At 42.8% G+C, this 22,797-nt stretch overlaps 1 protein-coding gene across 5 annotated transcripts in view; it reads left to right on the plus strand.

Annotated features, from left to right (window-relative positions):
* The window catches only part of kiaa0825 (KIAA0825 ortholog), a 128,616-nt gene that overhangs the window by 95,598 nt on the left and 10,221 nt on the right, over positions 1-22,797 (plus strand). Inside the window, exon 24 of one of the 5 annotated variants that reach the window (XM_037097175.1) lies at positions 8,326-8,449. The exons of the other annotated variants lie outside the window; for them this stretch is intronic. Coding sequence (XP_036953070.1) covers positions 8,326-8,359 — 34 coding nt within the window. The 3' untranslated portion in view covers positions 8,360-8,449. Of the gene's footprint in view, positions 1-8,325; positions 8,450-22,797 lie in introns of those variants that run through there. 5 annotated transcript variants of the gene reach the window in all.

Here is a 22,797-nt window from a genome sequence, read left to right on the forward strand (position 1 = left end):
ATATTTGTGTGTTTGTGAGTTTGCCAGTCAGACAAGTGGAAGGTCAAGTACTTATGGCTGCCATCCCCCCCCCCCCTCCCTCCCTTATGCCTTCTCCCAGAGAGAAAAAAGCTTGTGCCAGATGTCCTGTTAACAATCACCCCTCGGTCCTTCCTGACTTCTCCTCCGTTTCTCTGTCTTTTCATCCCACGTTTCCTCATTTAATTAACTTCCTCATCCAGTAAAACGCTGTGACAAGGACCCTGCTGCCTGTATCCTGGTTTTCTCGCACATTAATGAACACATTACTGATCCAGTGTACACTGTGTTCTCTCCCTCTTCCCGACTAAAGGGCGGGGGTTTTCTGGTGATCATTTTTGTCCATTAACACATCTATGCACTTACACCTGTACACGTATTCTCTTAATCCTTTTTCTTTTTGTCAAGACAGCTTTAGTGCACTGATGCTCAGGCTAATGTCACTCTCATGGCTATGCATCAATATGTATATAAAAGAAGTTTATACATAACTTTATAGTTTTACAGAAATAATGTGCAGTTAAAATTGGAACCGAAGTGATGATTTTTCTTTATGTCCCCAGACTTTTTGGCTTAATTGGAATCCAGATGAATATATATTTCTCTATGACTTCACAAGTATATTTTTTCCAGACAGTGTAGGTTAAATTACAGTTTTACTTTTTTATGTATATATTTATTTTTATATTTCACAACACAGATATTTCATTTACCACTTTACACCACCTCCATCTGACAAGTCCTTGAAAAAGTAAGCAGTCTTACAATGTTTATACTAGCACACAAAGAGAAAGAAGTTCCAAGTGCTAATTCACCAGAAAAATGCACCCTTTCTTAGAATTGTATACTGTTCACAGACTAGTCACCAAAACATGGATAATGTGATGTCAAAGGGTAGAAATGCATACTTCATAATGACTAATGTGCATCCTTTTAAAATGATTAAACCCCTTATAACAGTATAGTAGATTCAGATCTGTAGATATAAGAGGCAGGTGTCAAAGCCATAGATGTGTGACATGGAGATCCAGCCACTGGCATAAGATGCCATGAGGTAATGGAGGTCATTTCTGAGCTACTACGCTCTTATGTCATAATCTGCCTGGCCCCTGGCCAATCCACCTCCTCCCCATTTCATCTTAATAGATATCATAGAAACTATCTATGTATGCGCGGCACTGATGTTGCAATGCATTATGAAATGCCATTTCTCTTCTGGGAATGTCTGTCAGGAGTGGCTTTGAAAGAAATGTGTCATTGCAGCCTTGACAACAAGGTGGCACTCTGCACTAAGACAAATCCCCCGAGGCCTTTCCTATCCCCTAGAGGACACCTTTACCCAGTGAGAAACTGAGGGAAACACGGAGAGGGAGAGACACTGACATACACTGACATACGGGGGGAGAGGAAGATTGAAAGAGAAGGGAGAGAAAGAGAGAGAGAGAGAGAGAGAGAGAGAGAGAGAGAGAGAGAGGGAGGGACATAGACCTGTGCTCTTCTGTGTCTGTATACTGTGTTTAAATGTGATGCTACAAAGATGCTCTCTTTCCAAATGCTCTGGTTGTGACTTGTGCGTCTGCCCGAACCTGTGCACACGTGTTTGTTGGTGTGCAGCCATGTGTGCATCAGGGGTATAATGAAATTAAGAGCATACAGTGACGATGAATACCCTATGCCTCAGAAAACTAGTGGATGCATCTATTAAAGTCACAGCGATTGGAATTATAAAATTGCTTTCTCTCATATGAGCTTTAATGTGTTTATCGTGTGAGACACGCTTACATTAAGTGAAACATTTAAGTGTCTGACATGTAATTGCATGAAGTGGAAAATGGTAAAACAATTGAGTTTGGCTGGAGACACAAACAAAATGACTGAATTTAACATTTTAAGAAAACCTCCTTATGATTTTTGATAGACGAAGGAAAAGGGACTTTTTTATTGCACGCTAAATTTATAAAGTTTCATAAAATTCTTCTATTTCATGCGTTTAAAAGAGGTAAGTATGTACACAAAGTGTTTTTTGTGTGTGTGTGTGTGTGTGTGTGTGTGTGTGTGTGTGTGTGTGTGTGTGTGTGTGTGTGTCCCTGATGGTGGTTAGTGTGCTTCACTTCCTATCCTCTAAAGAGAGTCCAGGTAGCGGTGTGTGATGGTGCTGTTCTCACTGGAAAGAGATCACTGGCAAGTACGCCCAGAGCCATCTGTACCAGACCTCACACTGCAACATCTGTGACACACACACACACACACACACACACACACACACACACACACTCACACACACACACACATACTGGGCCGATCACCATCCCATGAGGAGTATACACTTCTGTCACACGGCTGTGATGTAGCTGTCATACACTGAGCATATGGCGCTAACCCTTCCCCCCCAAACCTTAAGGTCCAACATCAGATGTGACAAGCTACGTAGAATTAGTCTCAATTCTTCTTCGTAATAAAGGGTAGTTATTCACATTATGCTGAGGTCAGTCTCATAACAACTGTCAAATTAGGGCGCATTTTGATTTGATTGCCCAACTACGTGCAGGGAGAGTAAATGATGAGTGATTTTCAGCCCGCAGTTCAATAAGGGCTGATTCGTAATGGCTGTGTTGAGTTGAGTCGATGTTTGAGGTCATTCGAAACTTGTTCTCCCACGCTCGACATTATTATGGTACGTCAGAGCATGCAGCCGATAACAGATGTGTGCAGTAAATTGTATCTCAGGAAAAACTTAATGACTGACGTGTCTGTATACGAAATGTGTTCACGGTGTCTGGGCTGGTTGTATAGGATGAATGATGTGAGATGTGAATCAAATGCTATGTATATTCCCATATTGGTTTATATTGAGCCTCGCTTTTTTTAACATTGTGTGTACTGTAGTGTTTGTTTCATTTTACAGTCATAAAACAAAGCAGTCCTCTGGCCACGATGAAATTCTCATTACCGTACACGCCATGTCAAGAACTTGAAAAATATACACAAGCCAAACTCCCCGGCCAAGGCTTCAACTTCAGTATGACAATGTTTACTTCCCCAAACTTTGACAATGTAAGCTCTGTTCAGCAGCTAAGTCAGAACCATGGCCTTGTACATGATTTCCATGAAAGTTGTTTGTTGAATCTATTTTTGTCAGTGTGTTGTTGGCATGGGCCACCTGCATCACCCCATGAAGTATCAAAAACCCCTCAGTCCACACCAGTTCTAAACATTGCATGTGCTGGAGTCGGCTATAGTGGCGTTCGCGTGTGTGGCTTCGTCTCAGATTGTACAGCAGGCTGTCAGACAGAGACTAATCACCTCGCCGTAGTGGTGATTGCATATTCGAGGGCTAATTTCTCTGTTGCTTTAAGGGCTGATTCGACTATTACTAAGATCCATTGTTAGACTTTTCCACCATTTAACTGTGATCACTGTTATTAGGACATCAGCTGTTAATGAATAAAGAGGTTTTGATTGTTCTCTCGAACGGTTTGTACGACTACAACTGTAGCAGCTAGAGAAAGTGTTGTTTTGCCGTCTCAGTGCCTACTTTTATAAGATGTAATTGGATTATAGAACTGTTTTCCTGGTTTGCCTTCTAGATTTTCCTCCTCTTTTTAATCTCGTAGTGGTCTTTATTAAAATTGAACAACTCTTCAGTAGCCCTATATTTCATACTCACAGGCCATCTTTCATTAATTAGTTTTTTTATTTAAGGGGAAAAGTCCTTCATAGGGATGTCTGATTTGATTTTCTGTCACTTATGTCAGTAAAAGTAATTTAATATTTAATATCTGTCCCAATCTGATATTTATATTTTAGATAATACAGCCTCATGTTGCACATTTACACTTAACTAGGGCTACATTCAAATTAGTGTAATGGCCCAATTTAGATATGATATGTTTGACAGCTAAGTAGGCCGGTATGAAGAAACTACAGCCTGCATCACAGCTTTTCTTTAATGTCTGCTTTAACCGCAGCCAACAAACACACCACTGGTGGATTTTTTTAAGGAGGATTAAAATGACAAATGTTTACATTGGCAGCGACTTCTAGTGGCTGTAGTAATCAAGACAGTAGCAAAGGAGGAAGTCAGTTATCATAGTTTAAAGAGCAGCATCTGCATAGGGAGGGGATTGGGGCAGATGGATGGGTCTAGGGTTGGAACCTAATATTGATACAGCAATATATTTTGTGATATTTCCTCTTGAGATACAGTGATTGTGATGCTAACACCAAATATTGATGTTTTTATTAAAATATGGCGCACACTGGAATGATGACACATGGGAAGATGAAAAAGCTGCAGTCAGATTGTGTGTATTAAACAGGCATTAAACTCTATGCACTTTTTGTACATAGTGTCATCTCATTTAATAGACACCACAATGTAGTGAATAGATATATAACTCACATTTTGGCTTTTGGCGGTATTTCATATTCTTCAGTTAAACAGATACCGTGATGTGTTCAGATGATTGACTTGCAAGGTGTCGATTAATGCAAAGCTGTATCAGGATACTGTGGTTGTTGTGAACAATGTATGGTGAATTGTATCATACCATACCATAAGATATCATATCGTGTCATAACGTATCGTATCATAATGTATCTTATCATAACACATCTTATCATGACATATTGTATCATGAGATACTCTTTGTTTCTCACCCGTAGTTATTACAGAACTTCACATCACATACATATTGGAGTGAGTCACAGTGTTTTAAATGCAGCACAATCAGTGTTTGGGTAGTTACCTCAAAAAAATCATGTACTACTTTTGTAAAAATAATGCTTATGCATAATGCATAATTTGCAACATTGCATTAGACGTATCGTCACGTAAATCTGTTCAGAATAAATGGTAAGCCTTACATATGCAGCCATATCAGCCCTATGCTAGCAAGAAGGACGAATCATTGCTCACCAGCCCATAGCTTTATAGCAGACTAATGCAGCTGATTTGACATGTTATCCGTAGAGCCGTGGTAGTAATCTGGTCCTCCCAAGATTCAGTACCAAACTGTCCAGACTACAGAACCTCTCCAAGGGCGCACTTGTCAGTGTTGCTGTGTTGAATTTCATGGATATCAGTGGAGGTCAGGCGATTGCTGCAGTGCGTGCCTGAGAAGGCACATTGGATGTTTCCCCTCAAGCTAAAATGCTGATAATTGTTGAACCTATGAAACGAAAAGTAACGACATGAAAAATAAAGCGTTCCCACCAACACTGAGCACAATGATGCGTTTGTGACAGCTGGTGCACCTTCACAAATAGGTCAAGCTTTTTGCAGAGATACCAATCAATTAAAAATAAAATCCTTAATTGGCCCTGATACCAATCATGTACATCAACTCGGAAAATCCCTTGTCTCCTGTCCAAATGTTTGACTTTGCTTTTTCCCCCAGCTTCCCGTCTGTTTGTGTGCTGGTTGAGCGTCCAATCCTGACTCAGTGTTTACCTCTTCACCTCCCCTTTCTCTCCTTCTACTCCTGCCCTTCACCCTCCCCGTTCTTCACCCCCACCCCCAACCTCACTCCTCTAAAAAGTGAAAGCGCTGATTGCTTTAAAAGACCATACAGACACGTTGGCAGCTATTATCTATGGCTAGAGAGGACCCAGTAGAGAGCCAGGCCTTTTATCCAGACGACTCCACTATCTCCCCCGCCTATAACCTAGCCCCCCCCCCCCCCCCGCTGGTTTGTGTATGTCAAAGCTGCGTAATTTGGCCCAACGTATGGCCCAGCGAGCCACAGTTAATGAGGGGCTGTTTGAGAGTTAAACGCACATGAATAATCATCGGGGAGCCGGAGCCACAGAGAAAGAGAGATTTAGATATCAACACATGCAGAGCGGGCCGAGGGACTGAGTGATCACAGACAAACAGTGTATGGACACATGTGATGGTAAATGTGCTACAGGCCCAATCAAAATTGACGATCATTCACATGTTTCTTTGTGTTTGAGTTATTAGTTATATCCAAATGTAACAAATAACTCACTTTACCTCATCTCTTCCTTCGCCAATTTACCTCTACAGACTCACGTCCCTCAAGCAGGAACATTCGATGTGCGTAAGAGCATTTAATAATTCACATTAAACAGAATTAGCACTTTTGTCCCTAACAAAGGGCGAAGATTTCTGTGATTTTTTTCTCCATGGGAACAGCACGTGTCCCTAAATTGGACATCTAGAAAAAATATTATAATACTAGCCTGATGTTTAGCAGTGCTGCCCTAGGATATGAGGATCCTTAGTGATGCAATTAGCTCTATTGAATATCTGAAGAGGTGGCTTTGGCTGCTAAATGGCCCGTTGTTGACATGTTTGCGGGCTTGTCAGGTGTTTGCGTGGCTCATGGTGTGTGGATGTGGAAGCAAACATCATGGTTCCACAGTATAAGAGGGAGAGCTTTTAGTATTTCCAGAAATGAGGATGGATGTCACATTTACATTTCCGTGACCGCTTTTCATCCTAAACTTGGTCTGAGATGCTCAGGGTGTTGAAATTTTGTAACGACGTACTGCGTGTTGACATGTTTTAGTCGAGGCGAGCCAGATGAATGAGAGCTACTGAATCAAGAGCTGAGTACTGAATCCACATATTATCCCACCGCTGATTTAACACACTAATTAGACCGTGGTGCAGGGGTGTTTAAACACGCAGGGATCCCTGTGTTCCAACAAAGACTCGCTCTGCCCAGCACCAGCTATCAGAGAGAAGGAGTGTAATGGTAAAAGTCAAAACAGGGCCATTCATTTGCTCTTGTTGAGCTAAGTGCATTCTTGGCTCACAGTCGGGGGGCATCGCACCAGACTGCGCGGCTAAAGCCAGAGAGCCCATTTGTGGAGGCAAATGTCATCGTGTCACACCGCCCTGCATCTCTGCATCTTTCTCTCTCTGGCTGGTACCCTGCCGTGCCCTTCAGCTGTAATTCTTTCTCTGTGTGTTTACATCTGTTTTCTCTCTTTATTCCAACCTGTGTCTCACTCCCGAGCCCCTCGTCAAGTTCATCTTTCTGTCCCCCACATCAGTTGCTACTAACCACTGAACATTTTCTCTTTCTCCGCATTGTATCTGCCTCAACAAATGTTCCCGTCGCAGCTGAGCTCGTCTGGTGTGCCTCCTTCCATTTTTTCTTTCGGCGGTACCTTTTTCATGCCGGTCACCATTCGGCCCACAGCTGAAGTGTAAAAGTGAGCCGCTTTTTCATAACATCGCACGCCCTCTCGCCCTCAGTCTCCTCTGTCCTCCCTCCCCTTTCTTCATCGGTCAGCCGGTGGACATTTTCTGGTGTGTTTGTGACACAAAGAGAAGGAGAGGGAAAGTGATCAAGGCGGAGATGGAGAGTGATCTGCTTTATCCCCCCCCAATCCTTGCTCTTCCTCCCTCCCTCCCTCCCTCACTCGTGTGTCACAGAGACTGTTTCATCTTTCCGCTGCCTGTTTGCATTGCAACCAGAGCGCGCCCCGTGGTTTGCATGTTGCCACTCTATCACAAAACCAAACAGTGAGTGTGTGCTCTCGGCCCAGCAAAATGTTTTATAAGGCAGTAACCGCGTGTGTGGAGCTGCCAAGATAATGAATAGGCGACGCAGCTCATGCATGCTAATGTTATGTTGTAAGCAGTTTTGTTGACAAGTGCTAATACTTCTTTCATACTATCATCAAAAGCAGCTAATACAACAGCCATTACTCCATAGCACTCCATGCAAGACATGATGGATTGTGACCTTAATATAGGTTAGCCGAGTTTTGAAAGTTAAACAACCTGCAATAAATCACAGTATTATTACAATGCGCTTTAATTGGTTAAGGACTGTTTATTTCCTAAAGAGGTAGGAAAAATTGGGTTTCTGCACTTTTTAATTTGCAAAGTGCATTTTCATTACAAATGGCAGTTTAATATTACCCTCCTTTGTCATGCAAAATACGCAACACACTGGCAATCTATTAATTGGACAAAAATGCGGTGCCAGCGTAAATCCTCCTCCTCTCCCACTCTGTCTCTCTGTCTCTCCCTCTTCCCCCCTCTCTCTCTCTCTCTCTCTCTCTCTCTCTCTCTCTCTCTCCACCTCTCGGGTGGTAAGAGCTGGTAACATCTATCAGAACCAGAGACCAGGGAGACAAAGTTAAACACTCTCCCTCACTCCGTGCCAGTCCTTATCGGCTGATGAAAACGCAGCAACAAAACAGAGTATAAATAAATGCAAAACAAAAATGACAGGCCATTGTCTGCTCGATGCCAGCAGCTTATTAAGATATAGTAAATACGGAGACATGCTTGGTAATTATGCCTGCCCCCTGTTGGTTTAGGATTTCAGCTCTTCGTAGCAGCAGACATGCATGAGTCAGACAGTAGAGGATGAAGCCGCTGCGTCTTCTTTTTTTTCCACTGTGCCCTCCACATGGACTGATTACCTGCATACAGCCAAAGAAAGTCCACTCAAGTGAAACTGGTCAGTACTACTCAGACTGTAAATGGACAACAATTGAAAATCAGAATACTTCCAGTTCCAGAAGCTTGCCCCTTAACTATACAATCTATACTCATATACAGATATCTGCTTATATAAAGATATTCCACACACACACCACTATATCCCAAAGTTTTCCTCTCTGCAACTTGGTGTAGTTTTGAAGAAAAAAAAAAGAAAAGAAAAATAGAATTGAAATATAAAAAAACTGAAATATTCAGCTTATAGTTGGTGATTCAACCTGAAACAACAGCTTTTGATTATGGCGATTACCTTGCATATGTGTCCATTTTGTAGTATGTTCAGTTTTATTCCCCCCAGTGAATGGCCAAAGAGACATGCACGCTGCAGCAAAATTGTAATATTATTGTAATTATAAAAACCTTCGTCAATAAATGTTGATGTAAACCTTATTGTAGAGTTGCAGCTGATATTTATAACCCATTGAACCAAGATAATAAATAAGGTGTAGATCATCTATAAGCATTATTTAGATGGCACCTAAAAAGTTGTGACTGATGTTTAAAACCTTTGAAGTTGCTTAATAAATGGGTTATAAAGCAATTTATTGTTTGTTGACAGTGAAATAACTAAAGTTTAAGTATCTGTAAATTTACCATGGTTATTATGAAGTGTTACCCAAAACCATCTGGATGAACTGGACTCAGAGAGCTGCTTTCACTTTTTTAGTATTGTGGACTGAATATGCCGAATTGAACATCACATTTTGCCTTTTAGTTTGATAATCAGTGTTTTACTCTCTTCATTCCTTCCTTTTCCTTCTCTACTAAACTTTTCTTTTTTTTTTCTTTTTTTCCCCTTGTCGCCACTTCACAAACCACCACAGTCATTGAGTTTGCTTTGGTTGTAATACTGGTGGTCAAGGATTTTGAGCGGATTCCATTCTTCAGCACATTATCAAGTGACGGATCATTTTTGACATGAAAGTTAAAAATGAGCTCTGTTGCACTTGCAGTCTAGAATTTAATTTATTATTTAAAATGGAGTGTGTGCGCATGTTCTTGAGTTTGACTTTCTTGGCATGTGTTCATTATGATATCTGTGTGTGAACAAATCACTTTATAAAGAGCCATTTGTGAGTTAAAAGCTGATTCAAGCTTTTTTTTTTTTTTTGCTCTTCATTTGAATGTTCACATATGGGTTAAAAACGAATGTGAATCCTGAAAAACTGAGACTAGAGTGGCGTCTGACTCCCTGATGGCAGCATTACGACACATTGCCAGCTGGCTTTGACAGGGTGCCACCCAGACATGTCACCGTGCTGTCCTGTGTCTCTAACCCTAGCCAATACACACGCACATACACAACACACGATTTACACACACTCCATATCCCCTTGGGGCCATCACTCACCCGTCATTCTCTGATGCCTCATAGACCAATCAGGCGGCGTCTCATGAGACGCAGTGTCACACATTTAAGGATGCATGACAAAGTGCTCCTTGATTTCCCAGTGGCCACTGTCTGCAGCCTGCTCTCGCTTCTGAACACGCACGATTGTACACGCACACATGTGCTCACACCCAAACCACGCTTTCATTTATGATAGAGGGTGCATGTCAAAGGCTATTACGTCAGTGGATGCTGAGAGTTTGCCCAAGCGGGCAGGCTCTTAGGTCAGTTCACAGCTGTAAACACCACAAGAGTAAAGCTTTGAGGAAGGATGTTTGTCATTTAGGTGACATGCAATTAAAAAAACTTTAAAGGGACATGTGCATATTTTTCATCTGACATGTAGCACTGTTTATTAATCAGGATTATTTTGTTGCAAGTTGTCGAGTTTCGGAGATACTTGTAGATGGCCCTTGGCTTATGGTGCTCGAAGCACAGGAAAATACAATTGGCAAAACTCAACTTGGATGAGAGTCTGGGAATGGAAATTAATCGTGTCTGTAATACTAGCTATGTTATTTAGTCTATAGGTTGCCCCTTGACCTTTACTAGATGCACTCTTCCTTCTGTTGGTTGGTGTGCTTCAGTAAAAAGAAAATAGCTCTTGCATGAAACAGCTCATTTTTATTGTTTCATTATTATTTGGAATAACCAAGTCATGCCTTTGGGAAAGAGAAACTGCTATTGAGTTTTTCCAAATCTGTTTTTTTGATGCTTTGAGCACCACAAGCCGAGTGCCATCCACTTCCATCACATTTTCCAGGAGACAGACATCTCTACGGCCGAAATCTCCAAAACTCACTTACACATACCAAAACAAACTAGGTAGGTAAGTTGCACTGCAGGTCAGGATGAGAACATGTTTTTGAGAACTGGGGCTGAACTGTCCCCTTTCAGCAAAGCTAGTAACTTTATGGTAAAAACTTTTAAGCCAACATAACACTATACTTTTCTCACACTATACATCGTAGTTACAGTGTAATGCTGCAAACAAGGCCAACTCCTGGGCACTAAAAGCATGTGGCTTCGGCTCATAGAAGATGTGGGGCCATAACCACCCAGTCATCAGACTATTTTAGACTACTCTTGGTTTGGCTTTGGACCCCAATTCATTCTGCAGCAGGGAAACATCCACGGCACACCAGCACGCCCCCACCGATGAAGAGGAGCTGTTCTTTGATGTTGACATTTTCAAACAAGGAAAAAGCTCTGTGGTTGACCTGTGTTCACGCTCTCTCCCTCTCCCTGGCTGTCTCTCTCTCTCCCCCCCCTGTGTTTTTCTCCCCGTGTTTCTCTTACTTTTCATCTCTCATGTGTGTGTATTGCATTGAGCCGGGCTAAAGGAAGGGACCTGTGAGGTGCTGCAGAATGCTTTTACTATCAGAACAGTGAGAGTAGAAGAAGGAATTAGTAATAGCCGTGGTCTGTTTAAGTTGTTCGGGTCTCAAAGTTACCTCTACATGACCCGCAAAAACAGAGATTTTGTGCAGGGAATAGGCATTTTGGACCCATTACTCAAGCCATTGTGGTTGTGCACTCATATGAGACAAGGCGGAGGGGTAAAGGCGAAGGAAAGGTATAGCACCAAAGCTCAATTGCAAACGTAGCTTTTATGCTGGATGAAAGCAGAACTTCAATTGGCGAGAGCTTTCAGGGTCCTGGTTGCATCGAAGAAAGGCATACAGTAATGTTACAAAGCCATTTGTGCCACACTTTTCACAATTACAGCCTTTTCTCTAAAAATGCGTTGTTTATAATAGGTGACTGAGACAACAATTGCGCCGGAGTGGCTTTGAAGCCGGGAGCTCTGCAGAGAGCCGACACAATGCGCCAAACATGTGAGAATGAAGAAGAGCATAATCTTCATAAACCAACAGCAAATCGCCATTTAACTGGCATTGTGTGTCGTGTGTATAATCATGAATGGTACTGCATATGTGCAAGTGTTTTTAAATCTTTGTGTTTGTGCACGTGTTTGTGTTTGTGTTTGTGAATATCGCTTTTCCAAAATAGGCACAAAGTGCGGTGAGACAGAAGCCTGTCCTCCTATCAGTCCCAAGCATCTCGCTTTTTCTATACCGCGGCAACAACCACCTGATGTTCTGACACCAGCTGCAGTAAATTCACCATCCTTTAGCCCCCCATATGAAGCCGTAATTGTTTGTAACACAATGCCTGCACTTATCCAAAAACCAACACTGTCTTAGGCTTATGTGAGATAAATCAGTCATAAATCAATTTACCAAACTGTATATTCAGAGCTGGCTTTTCAGACCGGGTCTGTTTTGGTAATGGAGTAATCCTTTTTAATAGAAAATACACACACCCACACTGTTCTTTTTACCGAGTTTGATGGATTAGCTTTTCTGCTGAATTCCATGGATGACATCCCAGAGTGGAAATCCAGGTGTGGTGATCCTTTTACTTTCTTTTTTTTTTTTCTCCTTAGGGAGCTGGAAATGGCAGGCTGGGTGGGTGATATGGCATCAAAATGATGACAGAGAGAGAAAGAGAGAGAGAGAGAGAGAGAGAGAGACGCTGGCAGGCTTGTATGCCTGTTTTTCCACATGTGTACTAGTTAAGACATGTTCTTGACTGACATTTGCGATATTTAAATACATAAGCGTGTCTTCTTTCGTGAATGTTACAATAAAGTGTCAGTTTCAGTATTCTAACTTCAGTATCAGGCACCACATTAACAACACTGTAGTGTAATAGCCGCCGTGCAGTAGCTGCAGTTATCTCCTAAATATTTATATGTCTTTTATTCATGCTTTTTTCCTGAATGAGCTCCTTTTACTCCCCCAAGAGCGAGTATACTCAATCATGTAAAATGCAATAACGCTGCCACTCTAACATGATGGATCCTCATTCCACCAATTAACCAAAGAGGTTAAAAGTTGAAATGGTTCACAGCGACAGGATTCATCACCTCCGAGCTATTTGTCTTTCATACTTCCTTTTCTGCCTTGCTTCCCCTCACCACCTCATCCTCTCTTTTGCACATCCACGTCCATGGGTGGAGTGTGGGGAGTGGGGGGTGTCCGGTGTGGCTCAGGTGCGCTGCAGACAAAAGGCAGAGAGAGTGCAAGTGAAGCTACTGTGACCACGTCTATTTATCTCCAGCCGCCTGTGGCTAAAAACACTGGCTGCGGCCATTCAGCGACTCAGTGCTGTTTTCTTTAACCAATCGCGAGGCGTGACGTTGGAAAGCGAAAGTACCTGCAGCCACGTTCCGCCCGGCCTCAGGCGTGACAGACACGACTGTCAGCGAGCAACATGAAACACCTGGGTGAGGATAAAAACAGCCTGCCACAGCCGGGGTTGCTCGCATGTTTTACTGCTGTCTGAATCAGCTATTTGTTGTTTTGTCTTTTCACGTTGGATTAGGGCCAATAAGGAGAACAAGGATGGTTGAACTCCATCAGTGGGTTCATCTCTTTCCGTTGGCACCTCCTGCATCCTGGAGCTGACTTTACAACCCAGCTGCACTCAGCCGGGTCTGTTCACTTCCCAATACAGTACCAGCACATGTAGTTAAAACACTTTCAAACATGCGCGTTCATACGCACATGCCAGCGTGTGGGAGTCAAGCTCACCTGCTTTCTTTTTTTCTCACGCACAAACATTGGGAGGGAAGACACAGCCGCCCACGAGACACCTTTTTACACACTTTACACCCAGAGAACATCACTATCCTGGAGATTTATAGATCCTAATAGACGTTTCCTTGCAGTGTCCTGGATGAGATGTCAGAATTGATGGCATGCAGACTTTTATTACCTGGTATGGTGTGTGTAATTAGGTTAAATAGATGGGGTTGGACACGCATGGTAAAGGCTACATTTCTCACCCCGGCTGGATTTATTGGCCACGCTCCGCTCTCCGAGGTCTGCTCTAATGCACTCATTTGCATGGGGGCACATGTAGCTGATGTGTGTATTACTGTTACGTCAACTGCTAAGCACAATGGCAAGGGCCGGCTCATGAATAGTTTGGTTCACTGGCTGGCAACGGCCTGGCCCGCCAACTGCCTATTAGCTATGATATGAAAGCTGCCTGGCAAGTGTTAGATTGATACTTGACACGTCGAACAAAGCTCATTGTCATTGTAATTACTATACGTTGAGTCTTAATTTCATGGTCGTCCATATTGCCAGCGTGATAGGGCTGTCTGTTACTTACATCTTCAGTAACAGCTGTCTATTCAGCCAGTGTATCCATCCGCCTTTCATATGTTCAACAGTCTCAGAAATAACGACTTCATAATGACTATAATCACCTCAGATGTAATTATAATGCATAGCCATTGGTACAATTAAACCGTATTTTTCTGAAGAAACATACCACTTTTTTCCTTCCTCCAGATGTCCAATCAAGTGTAAATCACAGATAAACTAATAGCAGAGGACTATATGTGTTATGACCCGTTCATTGAATAGACTTTAAAAGGAATCACTTTATACCAGTTACTCTGTCATTTGCTGGAGGGTCCATCCCATCTGTCTGTTAAGGACAGGCTGATAATGAAGTGTATTTGATGAAGTAAGTTGATAATGAGAGCCAACCGGCCAGCAGTAATGACAGTGGAGGAGTAGAGACAGTGGCAGTAGCCTGCAGTGGTGGATGTTACTGCTCAGACTTTTCTGACCTTCACAGATCCCAGTTTCCCCTCCAATACCCATCATCAGATTGAATCATTGAGGAGGCGTGTGCGCTCATACTTGCACTTTTGTGGGACTTTGTGTGTGTGTGTGTGTGTGTGTGTGTGTGTGTGTGTGTGTGTGTGTGTGTGTGTGTGTGCGTGTGCGTGCATGCGCTTGCAAATATGGCAGGATGATCTCATTCACCAAGGTCTCCCCCTCCTAGTTTGGGGGGGAACAAAAATAATCTTGCAAAGAGGGACGTTCACATTCACACGCGTTCATGCACACAACCCGCCTCTGACTCCAAGGCCAGGCAATCGGCTCGGAGCAGCTGAACCATGTTACTCTGCACACGCGCGCACTAACGCACGTGCACGCCCGGACTCCCATTTCCTTGAACCTGGCTACTTGCCTGTGCATCAGGACGAGTTCTGTAAGCCCTTCACTGGGATGTGGGATGCATATCACAGCAATTTGTCTAATATCTCTCCTGCATCTCCTCTCTCTCTCTCTTCCTCTCTCTCTCTCTCTCTCTCTCTCTCTTTATTTCTTTTCCCTTGCAAGCACATGCACTATTTCTTACCCTCATTCGCCTCTGCTCTCTTTTTATTCCCCTATTTCCTCACACTCAACAACTCCATGCTCACTTTCTTTCTCCCTGCCCCTCCCACCACCACAGACACCATAGAGGGGTCTGCTGAAGACAGGGCCCATTGACAGGCTAGAGTGGCAGTAACTTATTGTCTATTGATGGAGTGTGACAAATCATGTGGGAACGCAGGGGTGCGTGGCAGTGAGAGCCAGGGTGTTGAGTACGTGAGCGTGTCTGCGTGTGTGCTTGCATCTCAGATGTGTGCGTGTGTGTGTGTGTGTTTGCGTATGTATGCCCGCATGTGTTTGTGCCTGTTTGTGTCTACGCATGTGTGTGTGTGTGTGTGTGTGTGTGTGTGTGTGTGTGTGTGTTTGCGCATATCGTCTTAGTGTGGGGCAGGCGGGCATAGCTGAGACCCTTCACAGCTCATTTAGCCCAAATGGGGCCACCTGGGTGGTGAGGGAGCTCAGCGGGGCGGCCCTGGCACTCTGGAGCCCCGCTGACAGCCCCCAAATATAGGGGCTCCGCCGGCCTATTAATCAACACAGCCACTCTGACAAATCACCACAACTATGACCTAATGAGAGGCGGAGAGAGGAATGAGGGAAAGGAAAGAGGTAGAGACATAATGGAGGAGGTGGAGGGGCCACGAGGAGTATATGGACGAAGGTGGAGGGGCTGCAAGCACGGAGGCTAAGAAGTGACAGAGAGAGCAGAGGCTTAATGAAAAGGAAATGAAAGAAGGAGTAGCCTGACATCGGGACTGGCAGTGCGGGCCATGGGGGTAAGCCATGAGGTAATGAGAGGAGAATGCTAACACAGTTGTCATCCGTAGCTGATCCTCGGTCCTCCAGTCTTACTCACAACAAACCAATTGATTTGTTATGAAAGCCCAAATCATGCACTCCGAAATGTAACAGAGTGGATTAGCAAGCACCCACTCAGCCCCTCCAATTCTCCATCGCCGGGAAATAAATTAGACTACAAATGCTTTCTAGACACTGTTTTTGCAGATGCTTCAAAGCAAATTAGAGGTGAGAAGACGTTTGAGTTTGAGAGCAAACAACATTGATGTATGTCTCCTTCTCCGGTTCCCACCCTGAGGTGAGCTAGCATCTAATCTCTCCACTACCAATCTCAGGTCCAAATCACATTAGCCGGGATCAGAGGTGAAACTGGAGCTTTTCAACAGCAGCCTGTTCTCACTAATGAACCCCCATGGCCATCCACTGCATATTACAGCCACACTGAGTGAGGGGGAGAAACTTTTGCAATAATCATTATGTAATTGCACAATGCCCGGGTTCCCATTGCCCTGACATTTCGAAAGCTCGATAGCAATATCTTTATGCTTCTCTTTGGGGAATAAGTTTGAAATGGCTGTACTGTATATGATTGATGGTTTTCTGAGGCTAAGCAATCTGCTTTATTGTAATTATGTGGTGCAGTGTCTGTCTGAAGTTTATACTACACAATATTAGTTTATTTGCAATGAATTTTGTGTTGTGAACCCGGATTGACTTGGCTGACATTGATCGTGTTTGTTTAAGTGACCCCTCTGTGAAGTCACTCAGTCAACCCCGACTGTCACCCGCAGCCCAAACCACCTCCACTGCACACACACACACACACACACCTCCCCTACTTTTTCTCCCTTTCTCTCATTTTGAGAATCTTTACAAAACAAATCTGCATCAAAGACAGAGCTCTGCTTTTCTGTGGCCAATTAATATGCAGCCCGCCACTGAACGCTAGAGTGAATATTCAAAAGCAGCACCGTCCTATTGACTTGTATCTGTCTGCTGTGCTGTCCAGCTATAGGATCTATGTGATATACTAAGCCTAGCCTGTCTGCTTCATCGACTGACCCAGGATGGAAGGCCCGTAGAGAGGATGCAGAACTGCATGCTCCTCCCATCCATTACCAAGTTACGGTAACACTGCAACAGCTACAGCTTCTTAGTCCGTAGAGCAGGAAGCCGCATATACATCTTGTTAGGTATGCACACACAATCTGCTCCCGATTCACGCAGATTGAGGCTCATTGATGAAGGCGCTACAGACTGCGTGTCTACGTGTGTGGATCCATCGTCAAAGGATCGTTTACCGACTATGAAAGGCATCCCTTTGCCCAAGGTTACTAAAGTGTGGCACTTTCCCAGCAAATTAGGCCTGTATGTTCTGCATTGTGTGTTTTGTGCACAGAAATGATGTGATCATCCGCCACCAAAAAGTGTGCTGCTTTCATATCAATGACAGTTGGAGCTTTTTCCTGCTTTTTTAATCAGTGGTTTGTGAAAATGATACAGTTTCAGATGTTGCCTCGGTTTGTTTATTTGAGCTATGTCTTCACTTGTATATTAAGTTTAATGATGTAAACTCTGATGAATCAAAATCCACTGATTATAAGGATTACATCTGTCTTCTGATCCAGTGTTCGGCCGGACAATTACTGTACCACCCCCTTCAGCAGCTGCAGCTATACAGTGCACCGTGCTCCCTGAATGCAAAGTGTAACAAATCATGAATGTATAGTGAGATGCATACACCACTTTAAGTAACTGTGTACTGTATATAGTGCACTTTCTAGCCCGTTGTCACTGCTAATCCACCAAATACTGCAGCCTGGAGCTCGGCCTAATGTGTCAATGTGTTAGAAGCTGTGGTTAGCCCTTTAGCATCATTTCTTGAAGCGCTCATTGCAGTAGTATCTGAGTCAGGTGGCGTTGGGCTGGGTCATTCACATAACTTGCCCTCCATAGGCTGGGGTTTGCATTCTATTTGTGACAGAGTTATGTACCATGAATAAGTGAACCGCATACATGATGTAACTGATGTCACTCATGTTACCGGAGTGACATGACCAAAACTACAATATGATCCAAAGTCTAGCCTGACTCTGTATTTTATTTTCTAATTTTCGCAAGCCTGGCGGTGGAGCAGTCAGGTTTCACTTGACACTAGAGGGTTAGGTTAGGCATCATTTCGAAGCTTAAGGCCACCAACCAAGCTGCCAAAACATGAGGAGTTTGGAGTGAGAGCATGTTGCATTGTCACTTTGCAATGGATGTAAAATCTGCCTGGTGTGCCTGCACCATTTATTGTTACCACATTGGTTCATCATTGGTGCTGGCATTGAATTTTCTGGACAGTGACCTGCTGTGTTCACACATGGGCTCAATTAAACATTAACAGGATTGGGTACTTGGAAGGTCGCGGGGGTAAAGTCCAGTCATTTTACATTTTTAGTGCATTTAGCAGACGCTTTTGTCCAAAGCGACTTACAGTAATTCATACATACCAACATTGATGGCGGTGCCGAGCACATCAGGAGCAGTTTTGGGGTTTAGTATCTTGCCCAAGGACACTTTAACATGCAGACCAGGGGAATCAAACCAGCAACCTTACGATAACAAGTCGCTGACTGTACCCCGAGCCACAGCTATCCAGTCAATATGTTCATTTGCGTGCATTCACACAGCTTACCCAGTGCAAAGTAACAATGAATGCATGAATACAGCGTCTGTGACTCTTATTCCTTGACATTTCCTGTATTTATAAAAAAAAAAATTAAAAAAAGAAAAGAAAATTAGTCTGATTTATATACAGAGTGGCACGTTTCTATTGAGTTTTGGTCAAGGTCACCACAGGCAGAAACTTTTTCACCATTTTTTTCTCAAAAGATCGAAAATGATGTGATCTGACATTTAATGATGATTAGGGCCGCCTCAGCCAGTAAAGTAGCATATTAGTGCCCCTCACCCCACCCCCCTCCATGACCTACACATCACTAGTGGTACATTAATGTCAGTAATGTGCTCAGGTCTTTCTGGCACATTAGTGCTACAGAGAAATGAAAGTGCAGGCCCATACAGTGCACATGCAGAGCATTAAAAACCTAGCATCACATGGAAACTCTAGTCTGTATGTTACGCTGACATTTTGTTGTACTTTGTGATATGTGTGTTGGCAACCAAATCATGAATGATGATGTTACCCCCACGCTTTTCGCAGAATTTGACAGTGTTTGTAGTTTGGTTGTAAGAAACGCAACACTGCCAGAGGGATGTGCGGATGTGTCAGTGTGTGTGTGTGTGTGTGTGTGTGTGTGTGTGTGTGTGTGTGTGTGTGTGTGTGTGTGTGTGTGTGTGTGTGTGCATGTATGCTCTCCAGAGTTGACAATAGACCTTTACAGCATCAAATCCCTACAAGGTGAGGCACAACTTAAAAACGTCTTTTCATCGCCCTCCTTATCTCTTTCACACTGCTGTTGGCAGCAAGAAAGAGGAAGGAAAAAAACTGAGAGAGGGAGCATTATAATTTTATTATAAGGACAGAAGGGGTAAAATAGAGCACGACTGATAAGGATCGGGAGATTAGGATGGAGCAGAACAATAAATTATGCAAAGTGTTTGAAAACACATACAGCTATAATTAAGTGGCATTTGATTTTAAATGAGGTGACAGCGAGGATTTATTTATCTCCTTAACCCCCTAAAACTGCCATTAGCATGGTGGGAAATGAACTGTTTGAAATGGTAAGAGAACAAGGCCTCGATCTGATACACAATAACAGAGCACTCCCAACCTAAGACACACACACACATACAGAGAGAGAGAAAGGTGAGATCAATGTCTGCATGGACTAATCAGTTCAATGCAGGCCCGGCGAAACCATGGGAGCCCACTGCTAATAATGTCATTATGAAAGGAGCCTGAACACTGTTGTGTTTAGAGTTTGGCCTTCAGTGAGAATTACTGCACTAACTGGTGTGAGTTAATTACGCTAATTTCACCACACTGTGCAACTATTGAAAGAAAATTTTGTGCTAAAAAAAGTGCTAAAATAAACAGTTTTATTGGACGATGTCAAACCCATTTTTAAACTACAATTAATGTTTTAGGTACAAGGATGTTCTTAAAAAGTGAATAAAGCCTCGTTACTGCAGTTGCAATAAGACCCTGGCAAGTAAAAAGCCACTACTTTATCAATATCCCCGTTCAACAAGCATAAACATCCGAAACATGTAGAAGGTGATATTTGAACCTCATCCGTCTGCAGCCTCTCTATGAACTAATAACGTTAATATGAATTGTTAACAGAACAACTACTATTAAGCTTAAATGACCATTGTCTGCATGTAGTCTAACTGTTTATGTTAGTTTGTCAGGTAGCAAAGTTAAACAAACTCTTGAAATGACTGAAAACTACAGTCCCCCCTCCCTCTACAAGCGGTACCTGAAGGGAGTGAATGTCATTAGTAAACAAAGGAGGACTGATCTCTCTCTTCTTCAGTCTTTTATGAACGTCACTCAGCATTTTCATGTCAGGAATGTCGCTTTATTGACAGTTTGGGTCTGTTTCCACTGAGATATCATTGAGGTAAAAGTGATTTTGCTGGAAAATGTTACTGTTGTCGCTCTAGAAACAAATATGTGTTTATTTAAAACATTAAATTCTATTCCTGTTCTGAATTAAGAGAATGGAATTGAAATGGTAAGATTATTGAAATTATCAATTATTTCAAAAAGACAAAGAACTGCAAAGATTACATATTTGAAAAACAAACCAATAAGGAGTAAGCAGTCTGACCAGTAACATCTTCAGCCTATCTCTACTCTTTGCACATGTGTATTAGGGGAGAAAGTCTACTAAAAATTGAATTTATGGCAGTTACCTTGATGTTTCCTGGAAGTGACTGAAAGGACAAATGTACATCACCACGGTTTCTCCCATTTAGATTTGAAACTGAAACATGCGTGGAATCCAAGACTGTGCTCACAGTTATTTCATATCTCCAGCACACAAATGTTGTTTCTTGTTGTGTCATAGCTCTAAAATTTCTTTGGCTCCAGCCTTAGCCTTGATGTGGTCTTTGTTTTTGTGACAGGGTAACTTCAGTTTTATTCCAACATATCTGCCTCTTCTTCGGCTCGGTCTCTCAGCGAGAAATAAACCGAGCTAGAAACTTACCCAACTAAGCCACTACAAATCCGTGGAAGAAAAGTAGAATACGCTGAAATATGCAATTTATTCATAGTGGCTATGGAAATGATATATAGCAGGGTTTGAATAGAAGTTTTGCCAGATCAATGTCTGAGAGCGAGGCCTTTGTCTGAGAGCAAGACGCAGTTTCTCAACCCTCAGCATTCTTTAGTAGATTTCTCAGTTTATATATGCACAAATGACAAAGAGAAAGCACTGAATAAGTAATAGGCTATTTCCTGGTAGCAGATTGAGGTGAAATCTTTTTTCCCCTCTGTATGCTGTTCAGTGGGGAGATAGCATGTGTGAATTCTTGTTCCCTCTGTTTGTGCTCGTCTGTGTGCGAGGGGGGCAAAATCTGACGCTGCCGACTGTTTATCTGAATCATCTTTGTTCATTAATTCATGAGTGATATTGTATGCATTTGGTGACAGGGTTGAAAGGAGTAGACCCAAATGCACACAGAAGGCACGGAGGGAGATGGTACGTTATGGGAGACTTTAATGAGTATTCTGCCAAGGATGTCGAGGCCTACCGATCATCTGGTGGCAGTGGAGGAGGTTGGACTGGTGAGCTGAGTGTTTGAGTGGACTGCAGTGGAAGGCCGGCGAAGGCAACAAGTAATCTTGGGCTGGAGGCAGGTGAGTGTTGTGTGGTGGGAGGCCGAGGATGGAAGATGGAACAGGCAACCGGTAGAATCTCAGTTTATTCAGAAACAAGTGATGCTGAGATTGTCAGGGAAAACTCAAACCGATGAGTAAGTGGAGAGACCTTGCCTTAAATAAACTGGAAGCTTAAGAGTAATGTAGGCAGTCTAAGGCAGGGCTTTTGTTCTTTTGTTGAGGCTTTGTTTTCCTTTGTACCTTTTTATCTTTTTTATAAGGCTGTTTTTTTTTTGTTACATTAAGAGTCTGCTCATTTGTTTCCAGCGTGCCTTTAGTCTCAAATGCCCCCAGCTAAATATTTAGTCAGTAGTCTACTAGTCAACTAGGGATCACCCATTTGAGCAGATTCACTAGATTCAATGTTAGCTAAGTACATTTCTACAGAACCACAGATAAGTTAAAACTGAGCATTTTCTTTATGTTGAACCTTTTTGTCTGTTTAGGTTGAATTTTCTAATTCTCTCTTATCACAACAATGTGCTTATGCTCTGCTTAGCTTTAGCCGCAAAAAAAACCAAAAAAAAAAACACTGTTAGGTTGAGGAAAATATCATGGTTTGGCTTAAATTGCCTGTTTTGATCGCCATGATCACAGATGGAGATGGCTCGACTTCCCACGAAAGCAAGACGCTTTTGGTTGCCATAAAAACATCAGCAAATATCCCCAGGTGTCCTTAAAAACATCCACTGATGTGACTCTCGTGTGAACTGTGGTCAGCCGTTTGGCAGCCCTATTGGCTGTAATAACGCTCCTGTGCTAGAGGTGTAAAAAAAAAAATCAACACTCACCCCACATAGCTGCATGGCTAACTGAGTAGCTCCAGTTAGCAGCAGATAGCAACATTTTTGGAATTCTTGGTCGGACTCTTATAATGGAAGGTTTAGTCGACTGTTTGGGAGCGGTCCTAATTTTTGTTATCATGTTTTTACTTTTGTCCAGAGAAACAACCCCTCCTTCTTCTCCTCTTTTTTGTTATTGTCTTCCTGCTACTTTTCTTTGTTACTTTCTC

Source organism: Acanthopagrus latus, chromosome 5 (genome assembly GCF_904848185.1).
Source record: "Acanthopagrus latus isolate v.2019 chromosome 5, fAcaLat1.1, whole genome shotgun sequence".
Taxonomy (NCBI): Eukaryota; Metazoa; Chordata; class Actinopteri; order Spariformes; family Sparidae; genus Acanthopagrus; species Acanthopagrus latus.